Source organism: Oryctolagus cuniculus, chromosome 2 (genome assembly GCF_964237555.1).
Source record: "Oryctolagus cuniculus chromosome 2, mOryCun1.1, whole genome shotgun sequence".
In the NCBI taxonomy this organism is placed as follows: domain Eukaryota; kingdom Metazoa; phylum Chordata; class Mammalia; order Lagomorpha; family Leporidae; genus Oryctolagus; species Oryctolagus cuniculus.
This window is the reverse complement of record NC_091433.1, coordinates 57,838,243-57,862,898: the sequence shown is the minus strand read 5'-3', so window position 1 is coordinate 57,862,898 and position 24,656 is coordinate 57,838,243. Positions and strand designations below refer to the sequence as shown.

Below are 24,656 nucleotides of genomic sequence, written 5' to 3'. Positions count from 1 at the left end.
AGGAAGTATACAGTTACATTTTATTCTATGTGTTGAATGGTAGGTATTCATGTGCTTATCATTTATATTTTATATTTTGTCTGGAAAGTAAATTTAGAAGGTAAAGCAAATTTAAAGGTAACAGAAACTGTTCAAACTATCCTATTTGCTAAATTGTGTCACTGGATGGGTTTCAAATCAGAAATATTTCCATTAAATAACTATCTCCACATTCCTGCTAAATTGCATTGATTATAGTTGTATTTTTAAATCTTTGAAAACATATTCAAGGGCTTAAAGAATTTTCTCTGTCAGCTTCTTTTTTTTTTTTTTTTTTTGACAGGCAGAGTGGACACTGAGAGAGAGAGACAGAGAGAAAGGTCTTCCTTTGCCGTTGGTTCACCAACAATGGCCACTGCGGACAGTGCACCGTGCCGATCCAAAGCCAAGAGCCAGGTGCTTCTCCTGGTCTCCCATGCGGGTGCAGGGCCCAAGCACTTGGGCCATCCTCCACTGCCCTCCCAGGCCACAGCAGAGAGCTGGACTGGAAGAGGAGCAACCAGGACAGAATCCGGCACCCCGACCGGCACTAGAACCCGGGGTGCTGGCACCGCAGGCAGAGGATTAACCTATTGAGCTGCAGTGCCAGCCTACTTCAGCTTCTTAAAATAGTTTTATTCTGAAGCTGCCCTTCTTTATGATTTTCCTTGTTTAGATTGAGTATAAGTATTTTTAGCTTCAATTGTAAGTTCTTTGAATACAACCATCATTTCTTTGACTTTTTGCGTGTCTTTAATACCATTGGGCAACCTGTTTGGCATATGGCAAGAAGTTAAATGCCTTTTTCTGATGGATACAAGTGTTAATGCTGAAATAGAACTTTGTGATATGGCTCTCAGCTCATGTTAAAGGCCCTTAGGTGTATCACTTTGCTAAGTGTAGATAATTGGGAATGATTCAAAGAATGGGCTTTGGAATTAGAATGTCTAGATTTGAATCCTATCTTCAAGATCCTGAAACTTGGTACAAAAAATTTATCCTTTTGGTTCATATTTCCTCATCAGTAAAACTGGGGATGATAAAAGTTACCTGGTAGGGTTGCTATGAAATTTACAAGAGATGAATGAATATTTGGTAGGTAGTTTGGTGCCCCACACCATTCTAATTCTCTTTGCGCCTTCCCCCCCCTTTCTCTTTCTCTCTCTCTCTCCTCTTCAACCTACACTGTTACATCTGTGTGTTTGCTATCTACCTACTCCAGCTTCTGATAAATGATAGTTATTGAGTAAATACAAGTTGAGTATATTAGCTATAAATTTTATTGTTTGATGCACTCAATTTAAGTAGCATTTTTGAGACCATAAAGAACTAATTTGTGCCATTTTTCTGTTGTTGCTTTCTGAATTAGTAACAGTGTTTGAATTCTGATTAGCTAAAAACAGGCCACTCCTGATTTCTTTTGTTCCCTGGAATCATAGTTTTTTTGTTGTTTATTATTATTATTATTATTATTATTTACTTATTTGAAAGTCAGGTCCTAAGCCAGGAACCAGGAGTTTTTTCTGGGTCTCCCATGCGGGTGCAGGGGCCTAAGGACTTGGGCCATCTTCTACTGCTTTCCCAGGCCATAGCAGAGAGCTGGATCGGAAGAGGAACAGCCGAGACTCGAACTGGCGCCCATATATGGGATTCCCACCCTGCAGGCGGCGGCTTTACCCTCTAAGCCACAGCACTGGCCCCTAAAATCGTAGTTTTAACCTCTTTTGTATCTTCCATGTGTAGTTAAAAATATAATTACAAAAAAAGATTTGGTTCTCTCCTGTTTTCTGACATTTTGGAGAGGGATAAAAACTATTTAGGAGTTTATTTAATTTGTATCAACCATTTTTTTGTCTGAATATATAAATACTTATGACTTATTCCATTATTAAGGGAGCGTCATCCTTGGATTTTTGTGTCTCTGCTCCCCATAACCAGTGTTTCTGACCATATGGTTTTCCCTAGATATACAAACCATGGCACCCAATTTATATTTCAAAGTTTCCTTTTTGTTTTATTGTTTGCTCTTTGAAATACTTCTTCACCATTTTGTCATCAACTCTCCCCATTGGGCATTTGTTATATTATGAGCATGACATGTATCTCTTGGAATTATTGCAAATTTTGTTCACATTCCAAAGCATTTCATGGAAGCAGTAGACATAAGAGAAGGTTTATTTTAATCCATTGAACTCATTCCTTCATTCATCATAATTTTATTCACTCATCCGTACATTCAATAAATAACTATTGAAACTTACTGTGTGCTTCCATGTAGGAGCTGGAAAGAGACCTCAAAGGGTCTACAGCGTGAAGGCCAGTGGAAAAGCTATATGTAAAATGCAAACTTTGCAAAATAATTCTGTAATGATGTACAATGAGTGCTATTCTGAAAAGAGGCCTGTTCTTTAGTTAGGGGTGTGTTGCCTGGGGAGAACACATTCCAGCTGAGATCTAAACAGTAACTTGATCTAGCTATCTTAGAGTGGAGGGAAGAATGATTTAAGTAGGAGGAAGAACATGTACAATGTGAAAATTTTGAGCTTAGAAGGAGATGGGTGCGTGAAGAACAGCACTGGGGAATTATTCTGGTGAACTGGGCTTATGCCAAGTCAGATCTCATCTTTCCAGAAAATCTAAGAAGATTGGCAACTTTATCCTAAGAACAATAGAAACGATTTACCAAGGGTCATGAGCACCATGGCATTGTCAGGACACATGCTTATTTAGTTGTGTGAAAATACTCATATGTTATTTCTTGATATAAGAGAAAATATCTTATTATGAAACAACCTTAGAGATCTGAAGGGTGATTTCTTGGAATAAATACTAAAAAGATTCCTTCCTGCTTCTAAGGTACAGGATAGATCCAAGGAGAGTCTATCTCCTAAGTAGGAAAATGAAGGACCAAGAATCATAAGAATTGGATATTCCAGAAGAGACCACTGAGTACCTTGGGAATATAGATAACTGATAAAGCAGAAAAAGAGGGTTTTCCCCCATGTTGTCAGATTTACACTGCAGGTAATCAGAGTAATCTCTCCTTGTAGACCTTTCTGTATTCAGTTTCAACTGTCTAGAACACTCATTGTTTTGCTCATTCACTCCACATATCCCTGTTATCTGAATATTTTTACCTTCTTTGGGTCAAAGTCCACCTGGTTTCTTAAGGTCACATCAGACTATCACTTCTGGATCTGGCATTGTTGCATAGTGGCTAAAGCCACCTCCTGTGTCTCTGGCATCCTATATAGACTCAGGTTCATGTCCTGGCTGCTCTACTTCTGACTCAGCTCCTACTGATGGCCTGGGAAGAGCAGCGGATGATGGCCCAAGCGCCTCCCACATGGGAGAACTGGAAGGAGTTTCTAATCTTGGCTTTGGCCAGGCTCAGTTCTGGTCTGTGGCCACTTGGGGAGTGAACCAGAGGTTGGAAGACCATCCTCTGTAACTCTTTCAAATAAAAAATTGAATCTTTAAAAAAAAATAAAAAGATAAAGAAAAACCAATAAAAACAGCAATCTTCACCTTTCAGAAAGCCAGAGAATTTTTTAGCTATCAAAACTAAATAATAGGTTAGGCTGAGTACTGTGCTTTTTTTTTAAACTACGTTAGGTGGCAGTTATCATACAGCATTTTGATGTTAGGTGTGTCCTGTGTTACTAGACTGTAAGCAAAATTCTGACAGGGATTTTTCTTGTTGGTATCCCTTTAATCTACATGAACTTATCATGTGTGTAAAAATTATTAATAAACTCTTATATAACTAAAAATAAAGGAAGGAGGCACAATGACAACAAGACTTGTGAAGACCATGATCATCTCGTTATTGACTGTATGATTACATAACTCCAAAGTATAATATTATAATGTAAAATATCCATGGTGTATTTTTGGTTTTAACTTGCTTTTTTATAAGTTTATGCTTTTCAGTTTTAAAATTTAAAAATTTGTGACATTTTGCCATATTCATTTCATATGCAGACATTACATACAAACATATATATATAGCATTTTTTCTTAGAAACAGAGATATTCATTTCACAAAGTGAAGGATTCGTGATAATGATCATAACATGGGTTAAGAAGAGTATATTATCATATATATGTTATGGTTCAGTGAGCAATACTTATAATCATACATCAAATGATATGGCACCCACACAATTTTTATATTCTATATATTTACTTTCTGTAAGAAAATTTTATGGGAGCCACATTTTAAAAATAATATTGAAATGGAGAAATATAAGTAAATATATGTATATATATGTATACACACACATATATATATGTATATATATAGAGAGAGAGATAACAGATAACAGAGATATCTTCCAACTGGTAGCTCATTCCTCAAATGCCCCCAAAAAGAAAGATCTGTGTCAATCCAAAGCAAGGAGCCTAGAATTCATTCTAGGTCACCCTCTTGGGTGGAAGAGATTCAGTTATCTGAGTCATCACTTGCTGGCTCCCTGGATGCACATTTACAGGAAGCTGGATCAGAAATAAAATGGTTGGGACTCAATTCAGGCACTCCAGTATGGGATGCAGAAGTCCCAAGTGCACCTTAACCATCGAGCCACATCATGGCCATGCCTGCAAGTCAGTTTTTGACCTAGAACTTAAAGCATTTGTCAAAAGGCTCCTTTTTCTTTATCAAAACATAGGAAGAAATAAAACAAGATATTTAATTCTTGAGTCACTGTTGGGTCTGTGTGTGTGAAACATTTGAAGAAGAAAAACGTTTCTATTTTATTTATTTATTTTTTGACAGGCAGAGTGGATAGTGAGAGAGAGAGACAGAGAGAAAGGTCTTCCTTTGCCGTTGGTTCACCCTCCAATGGCCGCCGTGGCCGGCGCACCGCGCTGATCCAAAGCCAGGAGCCGGGTAGTTCTGGTCTCCCATGGGGAGCAGGGCCCAAGCACTTGGGCCATCCTCCACTGCCCTCCTGGGCCACAGCAGAGAGCTGGACTGGAAGAGGGGAACTGGGACAGAATCCGGCACCTTGACCAGGACTAGAACCCAGGGTGCGGGTGCCGCAGGCGGAGGATTAGCCTATTGAGCCGCGGCGCTGGCGAAAAACGTTTCTAAACGGTGTTCAATCTGCTAGTTTTTTACATTATATGTGGTTCATATAATATATCTTCCACATGTCCTTTTTGTCGTCTGACAAAAAGATCATGAACTTTTTTTTTTTACTTTGTACAGCTAATATTACATTTGGAACCACTAACCTGCTGCTTACTGTGATAGTCTGTTCAGTTGATTATATTTTGATCATTGTATCACAAAAATGACCATATTATGTAATAGAGAAATACATGGATATTTTCTCAGAAAAAACTATCTCAAATTAAGGTGAACTAAGAAAAATAGAGGGACTACAATGGTTTTAGGTTGACTGAGTAGTGTACTTACACATGAAAAAGCAAAAAATAAAAATACTTCTTGGACCATATTCAAAAGGGAATTCTTGACATACTACTTATTTTTAATTACCTGGTGAACTTATATTCACATATTTAAATAAATGACTAGTTGATACAGATACCACGTGATATAATAGAGTGTTAGATTTGACATCCTGGTTATCAGAACTTGGTGGTTCTAATGGCGACAGAGCTAACGATGATGGAGGTTCAGATAATATATTTAGAACTCATTAAGTTAATCTACCACAATGCCCACCATTTTCTTTTCTAACTATTTTTCCATATAATTGGTTGTCAAAATATGTTACTTCAAATGAGATCAAAGCCTTAAAATACTTATAATAATAACAATCAACAAAATTGAGCTGCCATCAATTGGGGCTGAGAAATGGAGAGTTAGTGATTAATGGGTACAGATTTCAGTTTAGGAAGATGAAATGTTCTGGAGTTACATGATAGCAACGGTGGTCCCAAAGCAATGTGATTGTACTAATGCCACAGAACTGTAGACTCAAAATTATTATGGTAATTTTCATTGTATTTTACCACAAGAAGAAAAAGATGAATCTCAACTTACTGAAAGCTTATTGCTGCAGGGAAGTACACGTGTAGGTTTGGCAATAGTCCATGTAGCCTGGATTTGAGGTGGTGTTTTGAATACTTACAAAATCAGTATATATTGTTATTAAATTGCTTTGGTAATAGTTATTGAATGAAAAAAATGTCTGTTTTAGCCAAAATGTTGACGATTATCGGGATTTATTGTTTTGCTAGTTTTCATAAAGGGAAGAAATTATAGGTATTTACATCTGTATTTCTTTTCTCTTTCTTTTTGATTTTCTTCTTTTTTAGGCTTTGTATGATGGGAATATAAAAGCTGTGAATTGAGGCTGATTTTTGAAGATGATGAAGACACTTATAATGGAATAGAGTAGGAAGGAAAAACAGCTTCAAAGATCAGAGCAGTAGACAAAGGATCAGCTGATATAAGCTCCAAGAATTATTTAGTTGTTGATTGGGTCTTGACATCCAGTCTCTGGGTGTCACATTTTTCCAAGATTAAATGAGGAAAATAATGCTCTATTTGTCATACAAATTACTAGTGAATGTGACTGTGTATTATAGATTGTAGAGTGCTCCAAAAATTTTATTTGGCATTATTATTATTTATACTAGTATTGCTGGTAATAATTTGTTTCTCTGATGATTTCAGTGGTATAATGAATTAAGAAGGTAAATGAGGAGCTATCCTCTTCTCTGTTTTGACCACAGGCCAGCTTATGTCAGCCCAGGGATGAGTTGAAGCAGAGACTGTTCTCACTTGGCTCTGTGATTTCCCTTATGGTTTCCTTCTCTCAATCTGTGCTCTGAGCAAGCTCTCTATCAAAAACCCTTGAATTTAGATTCGTGTATATTCAGAAGAGACAGGGTTTGAGTTTTTTGAATTATAATTAACTCTGGATTAAATTTATTGGCAAAGAAAATAACAATTGATTATAAAAGTTAGATGGTTGAATATTCATTTATGAGAAATAAAGTATAATGTACAGTTTTCTTTCTTTTAAATCTTTGTTTTGTAATGATTTGAAGTATGGGATGCAACCTGATACTGCTTTCAAAATCTGATTTCAAAAATGTATGTCACATGTATGCCATAATGCAAGAAACATACATGATGGATAATGGGAATATGAATTATTTTTCTTTAAAGACAAAGATTTAGAGGTGTATGTGTATTTGGATGCATGTGTGTGCATCTGCTTGCTTATTTGGAGATGGAAACAGGCAGTGATTCTCCCTTCCTTAATCCTCTAGTGAAGGTTTATGCTCCCTTCAGAGACACTGTTTATTTTCTTGCTCTACCTTTTGTGAAGTATTGAGACTATGATTGTGCCCTGTCACTCAGAAGACTGAAGTACAAATGCTAATTTATTGTGAAACTGCAGCATTGTGATTTGCATTCCAAATCAGAATGAAGAGTCTCATTATAAATTGCTATCCTGTTGTTCCTTATCTAGAATTTCTTCCTTCCTTTTATCACCTTACTCATTCTCCAATAATGACACTGAAAATTCTCTTTCAAGAGATTCCCATTCTAATCAGCAGCTTTAGTGGGCTAAAATCATAACAGTAAATCACAACTACATCAATAGATTATTTTTTCTGGTATGTTTCACCCTTTCATGTAAGAGTCCTAGGGTATTAAGTAAAATGATTACTTAAAACATATATCTCTCCAGCTTAAAGGTTTATACTCATTCCTTTGAAAACCGCACCGCATTTCTTTTAGTTCTGAAAGATGTGAGCTTACAAGTTCTCTCTCAATAATAACCTATTATAGATAAACCCTGAAGGGGTATAATTGCATCCTTTCTTGGCACCTTTAAATCAAATTAACTAGATACTTAGGAGAGAAAAGGAAAACGCGTTTTTACACCGTATCTGACTGGGGGAGAAGCAACTGCTGCTGCATAAAGAACTGCGCCGGGGATCTGGGCTTTCCCACTCTGCTTGCAGGGGGGAATTATGGGTTGGTGGTCTGCTTCATGTTAGGAGGACACCCCTCCATCTGTTCACAGCGCAGCCTGTTTCCAATTTAGAGCCCAGATTTCAATAGAAACCTCAATTTCTTTCCCCCATTTTAAATGCAAAGCAAGGCTTATGAATCATAGTTCTCTGCTCCTGGAATTCAGACCAAATTTTCCCCCAAAATTCTCAAGCTATTTGCTTGAATACCTGCTTACTGTGGTACACAATGGACAGCTTTGAGAAGAAAAATTGATAATCTTCACGGAAGAGTAATTTGAATGAAATTACACTTGACAGCCTGTCTCCAAGCAAACAGGAGCAGCGAGGGAGCCTTAGCTAAGCTCTGAGGACTTGCCCAAGCCACTGCTGCTGGAGCTGCCTAGGGGAAAAAAAAATCACCAGTTTTTCCAACATCTAATTGAGCTTTTGATTAATACCGTGTACCAGATTCTACTGAAGAAAGGTAGCCATGGAAGAGAATATGGAAGAGGGACAGACACAAAAAGGTACTGTGCTAAAAAGGGTTTATTTGTAACTAAGTAATTATTTTGCAGTTTCCTTGTTTGCTTTAGACACTTGCCAGTAAGGCTAATGAATGTTCCTCTCTTGGAAGGCAATTTTTCCTCTGTTTTAGTCTGATTCTCACTTGCTGTAGTGTCTGGCATGAATGTTGTCATTATTTGCAAATCGTTCAGATTTAAGTATCCAAACACAGAGTCCAGTATTAACGATAAGAGCATTGCGGTTTTGTTGTGAACTATTTCTTAAACCCGTCTTTGTTAACCTTCATTTATTTCATGTTTTCACGGCAGTTGAGCTGGGTGAAAGGATTCTTGTTGTGAACCACAAACACAATATTTGGAGCTAGTTATAGTTAAAAATCTGATGATGTAACCACTATTGATACCTTTCCATGTACATTTGATAGAACAAAGACGAAGACCATTCATTATATTTTTGTTGGTGTGCTTTTAAACATTATTTTCTCTACGTGGGTACAGTGTAGTTTTAATATACATGGAGCAAAAGTTCTTGAATATTCAGGATGCATAGTGCATTAAGATTTTCCATTCTATATAGTTGATCGTAATCAACTTCTGAGCAATAAATGTTAAGGGAATTTTCTGACACTTTTTTTAATGCTAGTATAGGTATATCTGTGTGCATGGGTTAAAATTAAATTACCATTCTTGTAAGCTAAAAGTGATTGAATATTGACAATTTCAAATGATTCAAACACCTCTAGGATTTTTTCTGTGTATCAAGTGGTAGCTTTGGTGGGAACCAGCCTTCACCCTGGCATAAGCAGCATTTTCTCTCATGTCCGCTGTTAGCCTTATGTAATGTGAGAGAAAGCACTCTTGTTCTCTCAGGATTGAAGGGGTAACACAGGCAATACTACAGAAAGGAAACATTTAGGGGTACTATTGAAAAATATCCAGCAATCACAGTTGATTTGAAAATATGTACAACCTTTATTTTGAAAAACTACATATTAGATGAAAAATAGGTAGGTGGAAAGCACACTATAATTTTTCATATTTTGAGTCACTCAGCTATGTTGGGTCTGTTCACTTATACACACAAACACATCTTGGGGTATATGACACACATATGTACATAATGACACACATACACATAATAAGAGACAATTGATGCAAATATATAAAGGTTTCATATAAATAATATAGGGAGATAAGATGTAAACAGATGACCAAATTTTAGTCATTAGTGCAATAGAAAATCAATTCTCTACCTAGATATGATGTTATCTATTTTTTTAATAAAAGAACTTCATTTATCTTTATTATATGTACAAATAGCTTAAATATTCATCGGTGATTTTGAAGTGGCACATTTTCATGGTAATTTCTGTCCTACCAAGCATCTCAATGGATAATTTTGCTTTATGGATAAAATATCTTATTTTAATGTCATTATAGCACATAGCAATATTGTTTCTTAGCCAATCATTGATATAAGGAATAAAAAAGCTGATAGTTTTAGAGAAATGATATCCATTATACTAAATAAAACCTTGAGTTAAATCATGGATTGTGGTAACAGGTTAAATGTTTCTGAGTAAGCGTTGGTAGATGCAGGAATCAAGAAAATGATGTAATTGGTTGTGATGTTTTTTTTCTCAGGTAATACTGAAAATATTTCTTGGGGTGGGAGCAGTATGCTGGGAGGGGGAAGATCCAGTCATAATGGGTTTTCCATAATTAAGATGTGCACAGGTAAATCAGGAACAGTGGGGCACAACAATTTTAAATCAGAAAAATTGTATAGTGGTCTATATGTAAATAAAGTTATACATATAAAATATTTATGATTCAGGGTTTTTCTTAATTGAGAAAAGTAAATTTGGCTCTCATCACTCCTGGTCTTCTATTCCTGTCAGTTATGCCTATGACAACTTTGCTATATAAATTTGTTGTCAGAAAGTTACATTTTAATATAAACACTCTATATATACATGAGTGGGGGAACAATGTAGGATTTGATGCCATCTAATTTAAGGGAACTACTGGATAATTAGATAGAATCATTGGTGATTTTTTTTTAAGAGTTTAGGTAGCCAGATTTGAATCTCCATCTACTTTAAAGGAAAACAGCACTGTGTGTTTGTTTTTAGCCTGTTTCTCTTAAACTGCTTAAGATTTTCTTAAATAGTAATTCAAATGTCTAAGAGCTCTCTAATTTGAAAGATGCTTTCTGGTTCTTTCTTAAAACTCATACCTAGTCTTCTCTGTTAAAAATCAGAAGGACTTAAATGGAGATGAATGTTTATCCATATCACCCTCCAAATTAACTAGAAAGTAAAATGGAAGCTGCTGGCTTTATAAAACATATCTGATTAAAGATAGATAGATAATGCTTAAGGACTAAAGTAGATCTTTCATTCAAAATCTATTTTTCTTCCAAGTGAGATGCTTCTCCATATCTAATCTGTTAAAGGCTATTGAGAAAACTCTTACCTTTCACCTTAATTTAACTATATGTGTTCAACTCAAAGGAGAGTATAATTTAAACTAGTGGGTGGCTTTCCTAGTCTGTTCAGTGGGCCCATACCTTGCTGAAACTGAAATAGTAGTTATTAATCTCTTTTTACATACATATTTGCCACTCACCCAAAGGTAAGTATCTCATTTTGCTGAGGAGAGGCTGGGAATTATAAAATGTATTTTTTTGGTGAAACATGTAAATTAAGCCAAATAGTTTATCTTATGTTTGATCAAACCAATAGTGTTCTAGTACTGAAGAAAAATAAAAAAAAAAAAAAAAAAGAAACTGTTTTGCATTTGGTCTGTAGATATGGCCATGATAAATTCAACATCGCTATTACCAAAAGTTGAGATTAATACTGACCAAATTATGGCAATAAAGGCTTTATCAAAGGTGGAGGGGCTAATCATGATAATATAATAGATGTAAGAAGAGATAAAAGTGCATGATATGACTTCTATGAGGAATTAAATCATACAAGAGTCCCTCATATATTTTTGCTTTTAATTATTAGAGTTTATCATAATCACCTGTGGTCCAAAACAATTGTATGTTAAATTCCAGAAATAAGTGATTCATTGTTTTTTTTTTTTTTTTTTTGACAGGCAGAGTGGACAGTGAGAGAGAGAGAGAGACAGAGAGAAAGGTCTTCCTTTGCCATTGGTTCACCCTCCAATGGCCTCCACAGCCAGCGCGCTGCGGCCAGCGCACCGTGCTGATCCGATGGCAGGAGCCAGGAGCCAGGTGCTTTTCCTGGTCTCCCATGGGGTGCAGGGCCCAAGCACCTGGGCCATCCTCCACTACACTCCCTGGCCACAGCAGAGAGCTGGCATGGAAGAGGGGCAACCGGGACAGAATCCGGCGCCCCGACCGGGACTAGAACCCGGTGTGCCGGCGCCGCTATGCGGAGGACTAGCTTAGTGAGCCGCGGCGCCAGCAATTCATTAGTTTTAAATTGCATGCCATTCTGAATAGTTTGAAGAAATTTCACACGGTCTCACTCCATTTCTTCCAGCATACAAATCATCCCTTTCTCTAGTGCATCCACACAGTGTATAATACCTGTCCATTAGTCATTTAGTAGCTACCATGGCTGTCAGATCAACTTTGGAGGTATCTCCATGCTTACATGCATATAATCCTTAATTTAAGTGCCCACAAAATTATGGCCCCAAAATGCAAAAGTGGTAAGGTTGGCAATTTGGATGTTCTAGAGATAAACTGTACAGTGATTCCTTTAAGTGAAAAGGTCAAAGTTCTTGACTTTTTAAGAAAAGACAAAAATCCATAGGCTGAAGTTGCTAAGATCTATGGTAAAAATGAATCTTTTGTCTATGAAATTATGAAGAAAGAAAAAGAAATCTGTGCTAGTCTTGATACCACACCTCAAACTGCAAAAGTTATGACAGACAAGGATGATAGATTATGTTCACATAACTTTTAGTACAGTATACTGTTGTAATTGTCATATTTTATTATTTAAAGATTTAAATAGATATATGTATATGTGTGTATATATACATATATATGTATATATATATAAATATGTATATGTCTATATGTATATATATTTGAAAGGGTTACAGAGAGAGAGGGAGACACAGAGAGAAAGAAGTCTTCCATCCCTGGATCACTCCCCAAATAGAGCCAGGGCTGAGACAGTCCAAAAACAGGAGCCTAGAACTCCGTTGGAGTCTCCCATGTGGTGGCAGTGACACAACTACTTCAGCCATCATTCGATGCCTGCCTAGGAACAGTTGCAGGAAGCTAGAAAAGAAGCAGAGTAATCCAGGACTCAAACTGGTGCTGATATGAGATGCCTATGACACAAGTGGCAAAGACAACTAGCCCACTGTGCCACAATGCCTGCCCTTATTATTTATTGTTAATGTCTTACTTTGCTTAATTCACAAATCAAGCTTTATCATATATATGTATAGGAATAAATACATTATATATAGTCTAATGCTGTCTGTGTTTTTCAAGCACCCACTAAAGCTCTTGGAACCTATCTTGCATGGATAAGAGAGTACTACTATATAGATTTATGACTTGTAGATATTCAGTTATGTTTAGAAAATTTCATCAAGTCTTATGGAGAAAATGTAAATTAATTATGGATTTCTGACCGTTCTGATTTATTCAATGACCCTAACTTTGTGGAAAACTTTAATAAACATGTTACTAAGTTAGGAGGGGTTATCAGAAGAAGGCTGATACATCAGTGAGTATAAGAATTGCTAAAACTTTATGGAGATAAAAAGAAACCAACAAGGAACAGAAGGAGCCAACAGAAGTTGGAATCTTCATAAATTGGCTGAAGTATTCCAAATAGTCAAACATCTAATGGCTTAATTTATGCAATTAAATATTGTTGGAACAAAGCCACAAAATTACATGTACTATACCTAGAAATGTTTGATCAGTACAAAAGATGCCAGCTGCACTATTACAATCACGAGATTCTCCTAGTATAATAAGAAAATAACATGAGTGTCTATTCAGACAACTTCTCAAGTTAGATCAGAGTCAACCAGTGACTTTATATCCAGCTCTGAAGCCTGGTCTACCATCTTCTTAATAAATCAGTCCTTGATGACCCCCAAGAAATGGGTCATGATCAGAGGCAGAAGATCAGATTCAATGTGACTAGGGTGTCATTTCATCGTTTCAACTTCTATAGTATGGCCATTGATAAATGATCATCATTTCATCCTTAACCCAATGCCACTAACATGTATCATGTCAGCATATACTTAACATATTAAAACTGTTAAGAACATGTAGATGAGAGGACGGTGTACATTTTCTTCCACTTTTATTATTAATGTCTGTCAATTTTATAATTAAAAATACTTTAAAATTCCATAAGCGTACTTCAAAAGTTAATGGAAAATGAAATTAAAAGATAAGTTTATTATGGGGCAAAAAATTCATGAAAGCTTTCATATTTTCCTAATATTTTTCATGAATCTTTGGAGGACCCATTATTATTTGACATATGAGGCTATAAAATATTATTTATAATAATATTCACTTACTTTACATTATACCTGTGTACACATATACCACTGTAAAGGAGTCTGTACACAAAATCATATATATCATATTTATAGGCTGATTAAAAGTTTTTAACAAAAAAATTTGGCTATGATTATTTTTGCCTTGAAAGATGACTTTCAAACTTACCTCTTCCCTGGAAAAGACACAAGTTTAGTCAGTGAAAGCTGAGATAACACTACTTTTGTGATACTAGATTGTGCTGATCAGCCTACATTGGCCCATGATTTCAGTGCCAGACAGTGGCCTGAGGGCTTTACATAAATTAACACATTGACTTTTCACAGTAACCTTAAATGGAACTAATATTGAGGAAGCTAAAAATCAAATGGATTAATTAACTAGATCAAAGTGACACAGTAGTACGTAGTAGAGCTGGGTTCGATACAATCAGACTGAGTGCCAGGTCTGAACTTTTAACCATCCGCTACCCTGCACTATATATCAATAATTGTCTGCCAGCTATAACCCCTTCTATGTGATTGCTCCCTTCCCATGCTTCCATTGCACTAATAAGCAACATTCTATATTTTTTTTTTATTTTGTTGTTTACCACCAACTGTGGCTTTTTAAACCAGATGTGAAGGGAGAATCAGTAGCTACTTGTACAAGCAATCTACTGCCTGTTAAGCCAGAGAGTGATTCCAAAAAGATGAGCTGGTCTGTTGTACTGCTCTCTTGTGAAGTGGGAAAAACATTATTGATATGTCTCATTATCCGTGCACACATTTAGATAATCTGTATGAATATCCATTTTTTTGCAACTAAAAGATCTCTAAATAAGACAAGTATCCATATCCTTTTACAGGTATTATGTAAAGAGGCTAGTGTTAAATTTTCCCTGAGTTTAATCCAGTGGGTAGCAGTTGAATCGAATATAAATTTCAACTTGACATTACTCTTTAGCACATTCTTGATGAATTTTTTTAAAAATTTACTCTCACTGATTTTTATTTTTATGATTGGATAAGTTCACCATAAAACCATTGCCTACTGGTTTGGTATTACAAGTATTGGTATTACAATACTGTTAGAATTGCAAAGAAAGATAATAAATCTAAGTGTTTCCTTATGAACAGATTTGGAAATTTTAAATAATTTGTCATTGAAATCTGTAGACCAGTGGCTAGGAAAACAACAAAAATATCATAAAAACTAAGCAGTCATTGAAATGTAAGAATTAATTAGCCCCACCCCCACCCCCCCAGGCAATTGTTTGCTTTTCTGCTGCCTTCCCAGGTACAAAGCAAAAAGCTGGATCAGAAGTGGAGTAGCTGAGACTAGAACTGGCACTCAGATCAGATGCCAGCAGCACAAATAGATCCTTAACTCACTGTACCACAACACCATCGCCCGCTTTAAATGTTGGCTGCTCATAGACATTTTAAAAAGTAGCTGGTTTTGTCCATTTAGAACAAAAATAATCTCAAATATCCTCAGAAATCTTCTCTTCAGATGCCATTTCAGAAATTGGATAACAATGGGCCTTGTATTGTGGTGTAAAGCCACTACCAGCAATGCCGGAATCCCATATGGCCACTGAGTAGGTCCCACCTGCTCCACTTCTGATCTCGCTTCTTGCTAATGGCTTGGGAAAAACAGTAGAAGATGGTCCAAGTGCTTGAACCCCTGCTATCCATGTGGGAGACCTGGATGAAGCTCTAGGCTCCTGACTTCAGCCTAGCCCAGCTCTGGGAGTGAACCAGCAGATGTACGAATCTCTCTTTCTATCTCCTCTCTCTCTCTCCAATGCTGCCTTTCAAATAAATAAATCTTAAAAAAAAAAAAAAAGTTGGGTAACAAGGCTAGAGGAAACATAAAAATTCAGATTTTATAAAGTACACAGAAGAAAAATCTGTCCAAAGGTTTGGCAGCTGTGTTTTTACTAGCATTTAATATGTTTACCTCAAAGAATCCTCCTGGGTGTGAGAAACTTTTACTTTTTGCCATTATCAAATGTAGTTAGAAAACTCATGCCAATGAGAGAAATTAGGTGTATTTATTTACAATAAAGTTTTTTATAAAACATTTTTCAATAAATTGTTTTCTGCCTTGCTGTGGTCATTAGGTGAGCTTTGGTTTAGTTATAGTGCTTTAGAACTTTATCGTTTTACATTTTCATCAAATCTGTTGCTAATTATGTGTTTACATCTGTATCACTATCACAGAGATCCAAAATAATTAATAACATATTTCTAACATCTTATTAGGATAATGAATATGTGTAGAGTTTTAGATAGTATCACTAAAAATGAATATATTTACCTTTCAAAATGAAAGTGCTTGATATAGTCACTTCTTTAACTCCCTGAAGTAAAACTTAAGTGCTTATGGAAACTAAATGAGAGTATAATGTTGTAGACAGAACTACTGATAGTGTACTTGCAGAGATGATTTCTACAAACTGGTTCTTAGGAATTAACTTTAATCAGAAGACAGTAGTTCATAAGGGAGTAATGGGATGCAGGAGATAACTTCAAGTTTTTAATTTGGGCCTCCAGTTTCCTTTATGCAAACATCTCTCTCCTCATTGGAAGGGTTCAGCGGTTTTCTTCTTCATACATCGAAGGCAGACTGCCTGGCTTATTTTCAAAAATCATTTTGGATAGCATCCATACTAACAGGTGGCGCAGCTGTGGATTAGCTGACATTATAACAGTCATTCATGATTTCCCCTGAACTCAACCTTCCTGGGTGATTTATTGTCTTGGATATTCTTAATCTGAAAGTCAGAGTATTTGTCTTCTTTGTTCTGGGAAAATATAGGGAACAGACGATAACAGCTTTGTGTCTCTCAAATTGTGGGTGAGTAGCTTAACTTTGTACACAAATGAAAGTCAGTGGCCTATTGGAGTATGTTAATAGAGTTCACTCAATAATGAAATGATGCACCCAGCAGATCTGAGGTCCAAGAAAAAAGGAAGAATAGATGTTGGTGTTTAAGTGATGTGTGTTCCTGAAGAATTAAGAAATATGTTGGAATATTAACCCTGTATAATGAGTAGTTAATATTCCAACATGTTGATATGTTCTTTCCAAAAGAAAGATATTTTGGTACATTATCTAAATTGCTAAGTCTTTTTTGGATTTAAATCTGTTTAATATGAGAAATGAGAGCTTTTAGTATCACAACTATCTATCAAAGGAGAAAGATGTTAGGAACATGAAATATACTAGTCAGGTCTCCTCCTAAAATGGAGAGTGCATTATGCTTCTTGGCTGAAAAGTAAACTGGAGGCAATTAAAACTATTTGTTAATTGTAATTTCTCCTGATTTATAACAAAAATTTCAGTGTTTGGGCAAATATATTCTGCACTTTTTGGATGTTATTTCCTTCCTCCATTAGGAAGATTCTTAGAATGTTGAATTAGCTGGTCTTTCTTTAAAAAGATAAGATATAGAAATTCACTACAACTGTATATATTATGCTATTTTTATTTGATAAAAAAGTTTTAGTAAATATTCAAATAATGGTATTGGAAATGATCAGTTCCCTTTTCCCCCAAATTTAACAGGCCATTATTTTTTTTTCTTTTTGAGGTTCTTCTATATATTTCCTATTTTGGTGGACATTTACATTTTAATTTTTTGTACCCTATAAGTTTGTTGGTTGCACGTCTTAGAGATAGCTAAGTATATTTGCTGACTTGACAATTTTCAAGGAAAAAATGTAATTTTAATAGCTAATATTTAATAATCCAAGCACTGTTCTCAACATCTCATATGCATTTTTGTGTCCATATATTAAAATTTTTTTAGCTAATTTATTTTTTTGATTTTTTTTAACTTTCATTAAATGAATATAAATTTCCAAAGTACAGCTTATGGATTACAATGGCTTCTCCCCCATAACGTCCCTCCCACCCACAACCCTCCCCTTTCCCACTCCCTCTCCCCTTCCATTCACATCAAGATTCATTTTCGATTCTCTTTATATACAGAAGATCAGTTTAGCATACATTAAGTAAAGATTTCAACAGTTTGCTACCACACAGAAACATAAAGTGAAAAATACTGTTTGAGTACTAGTTATAGCATTAAATCTCAATGTACAGCACACTAAGGACAAATATCCTACATGAGGAGTAAGTGCACAGTGACTCCTGTTGTTGACTTAACAAATTGACACTCTTGTTTATGGCCTCAGTAATCACCCTAGGCTCCTGTCATGAGCTGCCAAGGCTATGGAAGCCCCCTGAGTTCACCAACTCTGATCATATTTAGACAAGGCCATGGTCAAAGTGCAAGTTCTCTCCTCCCTTCAGAGAAGGTACCTCCTTCTTTGATGACCTGTTCTTTCCACTGGGATCTCACTTGCGGAGATCTTTCATTTAGGTTTTTTTTTTTCCCCCAGAGTGTCTTGGCTTTCCATGCCTGAAATTCTCTCATGGGCATTTCAGCCGGATCCGCATGTCTTAAGGGCTGATTCTGAGGCCAGAGTGTTGTTTAGGACATCTGCCATTCTATGGGTCTGCTGTGGCTGTGTATCTCACTTCCCATGTTGGATTGTTCTCTCCCTTTTTTATTCTATCAGCTAGTATTTGCAGACACTATTCTTGTTTATATGATCCCTTTGGTTCTTAGTCCTATCATTATGATCAATTGTGAACAGAAATTGATCACTGGGACTAGTGAGATGGCATTGGTACATGCCACTTTGATGGGCTTGAATTGGAATCCCCTGGTATGTTTCTAACTCTACCGTTTGAGGTAAGTCAGCTTGAATTATTAAAATTAATTAATTAATTAATAATTAAAATTAATTAATAAACAGTAAAGTTTTTATTAATATGAGATGTTCTTTGGCTTTATGGTTTCATAAACTATTTAATCAATTATTATTCATTTCAAATACTGCTCTATAGGGAGCTAGGAAAAAGTTTCACACACATGAAAAAAGGAATTATAATTTAATGAAATGACATAGTCTTTCATTTTGTTTTGAAATAGATTTTGAGGTAAGCCTAGGAGGAAAGAGCCAAATGATTTTTTTTCCATTTTTCTTGTTAGGAACATTTTTCCCCCCAAAGTACTAGTATTGAAATTCAAAATTTTGAAACTCTAGACAGGATTTCTTCTCAGTGATAGCAAAAAATATTTTAATTCTTGTAAAACACCTTGGAGTATTTTGTAACTAAGATTATTTTAAAAATAAAGAAGTGGCCGGCACCGCAGCTCACTAGACTAATCCTCCACCTGTGGCGCTGGCACTACGGGTCTAGTCCCGGTTGGGGCACCGGATTCTGTCCCGGTTGCTCCTCTTCCTGTCCAGCTCTCTGCTGTGGCCCGAGAAGGCAGTGGAGGATGGCCCAAGTGCTTGGGCCCTGCATCCGCATGGGAGACCAGGAGGAAGCACCTGGCTCCTGGCTTCGGATCAGCACAGTGCCGGCCGTAGAGGCCAATTAGGGAGTGACCTCTCTCTAACTCTGCCATTCAAATAAATAAATAAATCCTTAAAAAAAAAAAACATGCTTTCCTAGAACAAATGACTTTTGCTGGAGCTTTGACTTCTTTACTCTACTGTAACATAGTTTCTACTTAATCTTTACTGTTCAATCCTAATTTTCTCAAAACCCACATATTTTAAAAAATCATTTTCTAATTTCATTGTTTCTGGATTTTGGTGGATTTGATGCAAATGTTGATTCAATAGTGAATAGGTGGGGCTGTCTCTGTGGCACAACAGGTTAAAGCCCTGGCCTGAAGCACTGGCATCCTATATGGGTGCCTGTTCTAGTCCTGGCTGCTCATCTTCTGATCCAGCTCTCTGCTATGGCCTGATATAGCAGTGGAAGATGGCCCAAGGGCACTCTCATGGGCCCCTGCACTCGCATGGGAGACCCAGAGAGGCTCCTGGCTCCTGGCTTCGGATCGGCTTAGCTCTGGCCGTTGCGGCCATCTGGGAGGTGAACCAGCAGATGGAAGACCCTTCTCTCTGTCTCTACCTCTCTCTGTAGCTCTTTCAAATAAATAAAAGAAATATAAAAAAAATAGTGAATAGGTGAAAGTGTCCATTATAATTTCTGGAATTTATTAAGTGTGGATTCCTTCTCCATGTCTCCTTTTCTCTCATCACATTGTGACTGTTTGAAGAATGACTCCACAACTTTCTTTGAGACACAGAGAACTTAAAATAGTAATCACTTTTTTTTTTTTTTACTTTTGTACTCATTGTTTTTTAAGTGTTTCTTTAGTGCTTAATATATGGCATCTCTTCGTATCTTTTTATATCTATGTTATATCTTATCTCTCTTTCAAAGGACAAATCCCTTAAAGGTAAGAATTTTGTTTTCAGTTCATGAACCAAACCAGCCAAGTGCTCTGAATATAGTCACATTAATATCAGATGATGATGATCTTGTTGTGGATATATTATTTTTCTGTTGTCTACATAGGAATAAAGAATGCATTAAAATTTGCATAATGGAGGCAAGCATTGTGCTACAGTGGGTTAAGATACTTTTTGGGAGGAGAAGGAGAAAGAAGAAAAGGAAGAGAAGGTAAAAAAGGAGGGACGAGGAAAAAAGGGAGATGCAAAGGAGGAAGATGAGGTCATAGACACAAACTACAGGAAGAATGAAGCATACCTCCTCCCCTGAAAAAAACACCTGAACAAAGCTGGAACTCACAGATCAGTTAAATCAAGCCTTTAAGAATATAACATGACTCCATTTTGTGCCATTAGATTTGCCATAAAAATATAAGTACTTTATCCTTTGACCTGAAATATATTCAATAGTTTGATAGCAGCCTTCTTGAATATGAATATTTCTTCTTATTATGTAAAAGCCAATCAATTTTTAGCATTACAGTGCTAGTAATTTAGTGAAATAAATTGATCTGGCAAGTTCAGCAGTTGGTTACTGAAATTCAGGAAGTTATACAGTATATCATTTTATGATATGCTGGTAAAGAAAATGTAATAGCACTTTATAAATCAGATAATACTAGGCTTACTGTTCCTTAATAGTATGGAAGAAAGAAAAATTGGTAGAAGAAATAATGGTATGAAATTATTCAGGAAAATTTAATAGTGTTGTCTAGGCTACATGTAGTCAGTCAAATTTGAGATTATGAAATCCAAGAATAGCATGCCAATGAATAACAAAGTTTCTTTGACCTTTTTCTGTGATTTATTTCATTTTTCATGTAATCATAAACAGTTGCCTGATATTTGGGATATGAAGAAGGCACAAGCAATGCATAATTTCCAAAATATTAAAAAATTTAAAGTCTATCCACCTAGTATATTGTATTGGTTTAAAGGCATATTTTCTGGTCACTATATTCCATCTGTATCAGATTCTGGAACATTCCCTCCTATTTACTAGCCAATGTATATTTATTCGGCCTTTCAGTATTCATATAATCATATAATCATTTTAAATGTCTTCTGAGTACTGTATGACTTATCAGATTAAGCTATAGATGTGTTCATTTGAACTATGTCAATTGCTAATATTGGACAATTTTTATGTACAAATTACCTACTTAATGTATATGTAGTCAGTGTTCCACATTCATAAAACTTTCAAAAAAATAATTGCTATAGGGGCTGGCAGGAGTCCAAATTGTATGTGAATCAAGACTAGACTATGCCATCAATTCTGCCACTAGTAGGTGAATAATCACAGAGTACCTTTAGTGTCTTTAGTAGTAGTAATCATTTGATAAGATAATGTTTGTGAACAGGTTCACTTATGTGTGTCAGCAATGCAGAATAATTGTGACTTAAATGTAAAGAAGGCAAAGTCAGGCTGCGACGGGTTCTCTGTGCCACAGGGTCATTCAGAGACTCAGCATCCTTCCTGCTGTTGTGTCTCCATCCTAGACTGCTTGCTGCATTTGTTTGCATCCACATAGATGGTATTCATTGAAACAGCAAGATAAATAAAAGCAAGGTGGGACGGGGTCAAGGCATGTTTTTTGTTAAGGTCATAACCACTAGGTTGCACTTGACACCTCTGCTCATACAGCATTGGTTGAAACTTCTGTGATGGCTGCTCATATCTTCAAGAGACTGGAGTAGTAAAAACTCAACGATTCTTCACCCCCAGGAAGAAGAAAATACAAGTGGGGGACTGCAAATTCACCCTTCCACAGTATCCAAACTTTTTAGCACATTTGAGTGGTATATAAAATGTGGCTATTGTTAATTAGCTATGATAGGGTCATCAGCTGTGAAAACAGTTTTGAGAAGAAGAACCAGTTAACCCTTCCCTGGCTAACTCTGCTCGGGTGGACCATGGCCATATTCTTTGCCTTACTGAGCAGTTTCACCCTAAACACACAGGGCCTTCTCTGTGCTCTAAGTGCAGAAAGGGAAAGTTTTCTGAGAGATGTACATATGGTTGATATCTAATCATGTTTTGGGGTCTCAGTTGCAAAATCTGTTACATTCTGCTCAATAAGAAGTGTTACCTATCCTGGGAAACCTTGTTGGACTGTCAGTGGTGCTGAAATATTTGACTTCTGTTGTCTTTCATTCAGTCATTTTCATTCTCTCTCTCTCTCTCTCTCTCTCTCTCTCTCTCTCTCCTTGTTGACTTTTATCATGTAGTAATGAATGGGTGTTTAACCAAAACAACAAACACCAACCCTCAGAGGGTTAGCTGCTGCCCGTGACACTGCTGGCATCTCATATGAGTACCAATTTGAAAGTCCAGCTGCTTTATTTCCAATCCAACTCCCTGCTAATGCACCTGGGAAAGCAGTGAAGGGTGGGCCAAGTCCTCTGAGTCCTACTACCCAGTTGGGATTGGGAGAAGAGGATGGATTTCCTGTCTCCTGGTTTCTGCCAACAGGCTTTTGCAGCCATTTGAGGAATGAACCAGTGGATGGAAGATCTCTGTCTCGGTCTCTCCCTCTCTGACTGAAACTCTGCTTTCAAATACATCTTTTTTTTTTTTTTTAAAAAAAAAAGGACCAATCTTCTAATGTTTTTAAAGGATTGATGTATATATTTTTTAAAAGCAACACAACCAAGGGAAAGGGAGGGAGGGAAGAAGAGAAGGAGGGAGGGAGGGAGGGAGGGAGAGAGAGAGAAAGAAAGAGAGAGAGAGAACAAGCAACAGAGATGACTTTCACCTGCTTGTTCATCTCCCAGATGTTCACAATACCTGGGGCTATGCCAAGCCAAAGCCAGTATCCAAGAGCTCCATCTAAATCTCCCACATAGATGGTAGGAACCCAAGCACTTGGGCCATAATCTGCTACATAGTAGGTTTGTTAACAGGAAGCTGGATCAGAAGAAAGAAAGGCAGGACCGGATCCCTTGCACTCCAATATGGGATGTGGACATTCTGAGTAGTATCTTAACCCACTGTGGCACAATCTTGCACCCATTTATGAAAATCTTAATGCATTCATTTTTCCTGTATAGACAAAGGAAAATAATATGTACACCACATGACTAATATTTGCATACATATTTACATGGAGTGTGGTAAGCTTGTCAAACATTGTTTCTCCAAAATCTTTGTGAGATCATGTTTACTGCTGTGTTGTCTGTTAGCAAAAATTGGCAAAATAATTGGAGACTACTATTTGAAACATTCATATGTCATGAAAAACTTTCTCTTATTTTTTGAGATGTGAGTTCAGCACTTTGGAGACTTTTTAAATGCAACTCTTAAAGAAGTATCTGTTACTTGTCTTCACTTGTCTAAAGTAGTTAGTGGTGTGTCCTTTAGTCTAAGCAGAAAAAATCTGCTTTTTTCTTGGATAAACTTGTATTCTATGGAATACATCATTTTCTATATATGTGGCATGACTCAATGGAATTTCATTTCCAACAAGCTGAAAATGCCATTTCATGGTGTGTAGTCATTTTCCGTCTTTTATGATAATTTACAAGGCTGTTTTTGATCCTTGAGGAACAGTGAGTTATGTATCATTTCAGTACTGAATGTAACCCACCCATTAACTTGATTACTATCACCTTTGTGGTAATTTTGGAGTTTTATTGCGACAGGAAAAGAAACCTTCATTGAATGGTTATAATGATCTGTGTTTTAGAAATATGATGAAGTGATCATTTATGTTCCAAAGTCAACAATAATACAAACCAACACTTGAGGGCTTACCTTTATTTTATATGGACGTATAATTTGAAGTATCAATCTTTAATTGTGGTTGTAGGGAAAAAGTGGGAATGAAAGGTAGGTAAATTCCATTTTGTAAAATCTCAAATAAGATTGCTCTTCAGTATCTGACAATATTCAGCCATCAAACAGACTTTCACAATTTTGGGAATAATTCAGTTTCTTGATTGCATACAAAGCCACATACCATTAAATTTCATGCTCTCAAGATCATATTATTTGGAAGAAAATTTTTGATTTTTTAAAATAAAATTTTAATAAATTTTTAAAACTTTTAATAAATTTTTTATAATCAAAAATCCACCCATTGGAAGCTACTAAAAAAGGTTGTATGTTGGGGCCAGGGCTGTGGCATGGGGGTAAAGCTGCTGCCTGCAGTGCTGGCATCCCATATGGGCACCAGTTCAAGTCCTGGCTGCTCTACTTTCGATCCAGCTCTCTGCTATGGCCTGGGAAACCAGTGGAAAGTGGCTCAAATCCTTGGGCCCCTGCACCCATGT

General features: G+C 36.3%; 1 protein-coding gene across 3 annotated transcripts in view; it reads left to right on the top strand.

Moving 5' to 3' along the window:
- The window catches only part of GPM6A (glycoprotein M6A), a 353,384-nt gene that overhangs the window by 174,582 nt on the left and 154,146 nt on the right, over nt 1-24,656 (top strand). Inside the window, exon 1 of one of the 3 annotated variants that reach the window (XM_008249983.4) lies at nt 8,280-8,489. The exons of the other annotated variants lie outside the window; for them this stretch is intronic. Coding sequence (XP_008248205.1) covers nt 8,453-8,489 — 37 coding nt within the window. The 5' untranslated portion in view covers nt 8,280-8,452. Of the gene's footprint in view, nt 1-8,279; nt 8,490-24,656 lie in introns of those variants that run through there. 3 annotated transcript variants of the gene reach the window in all.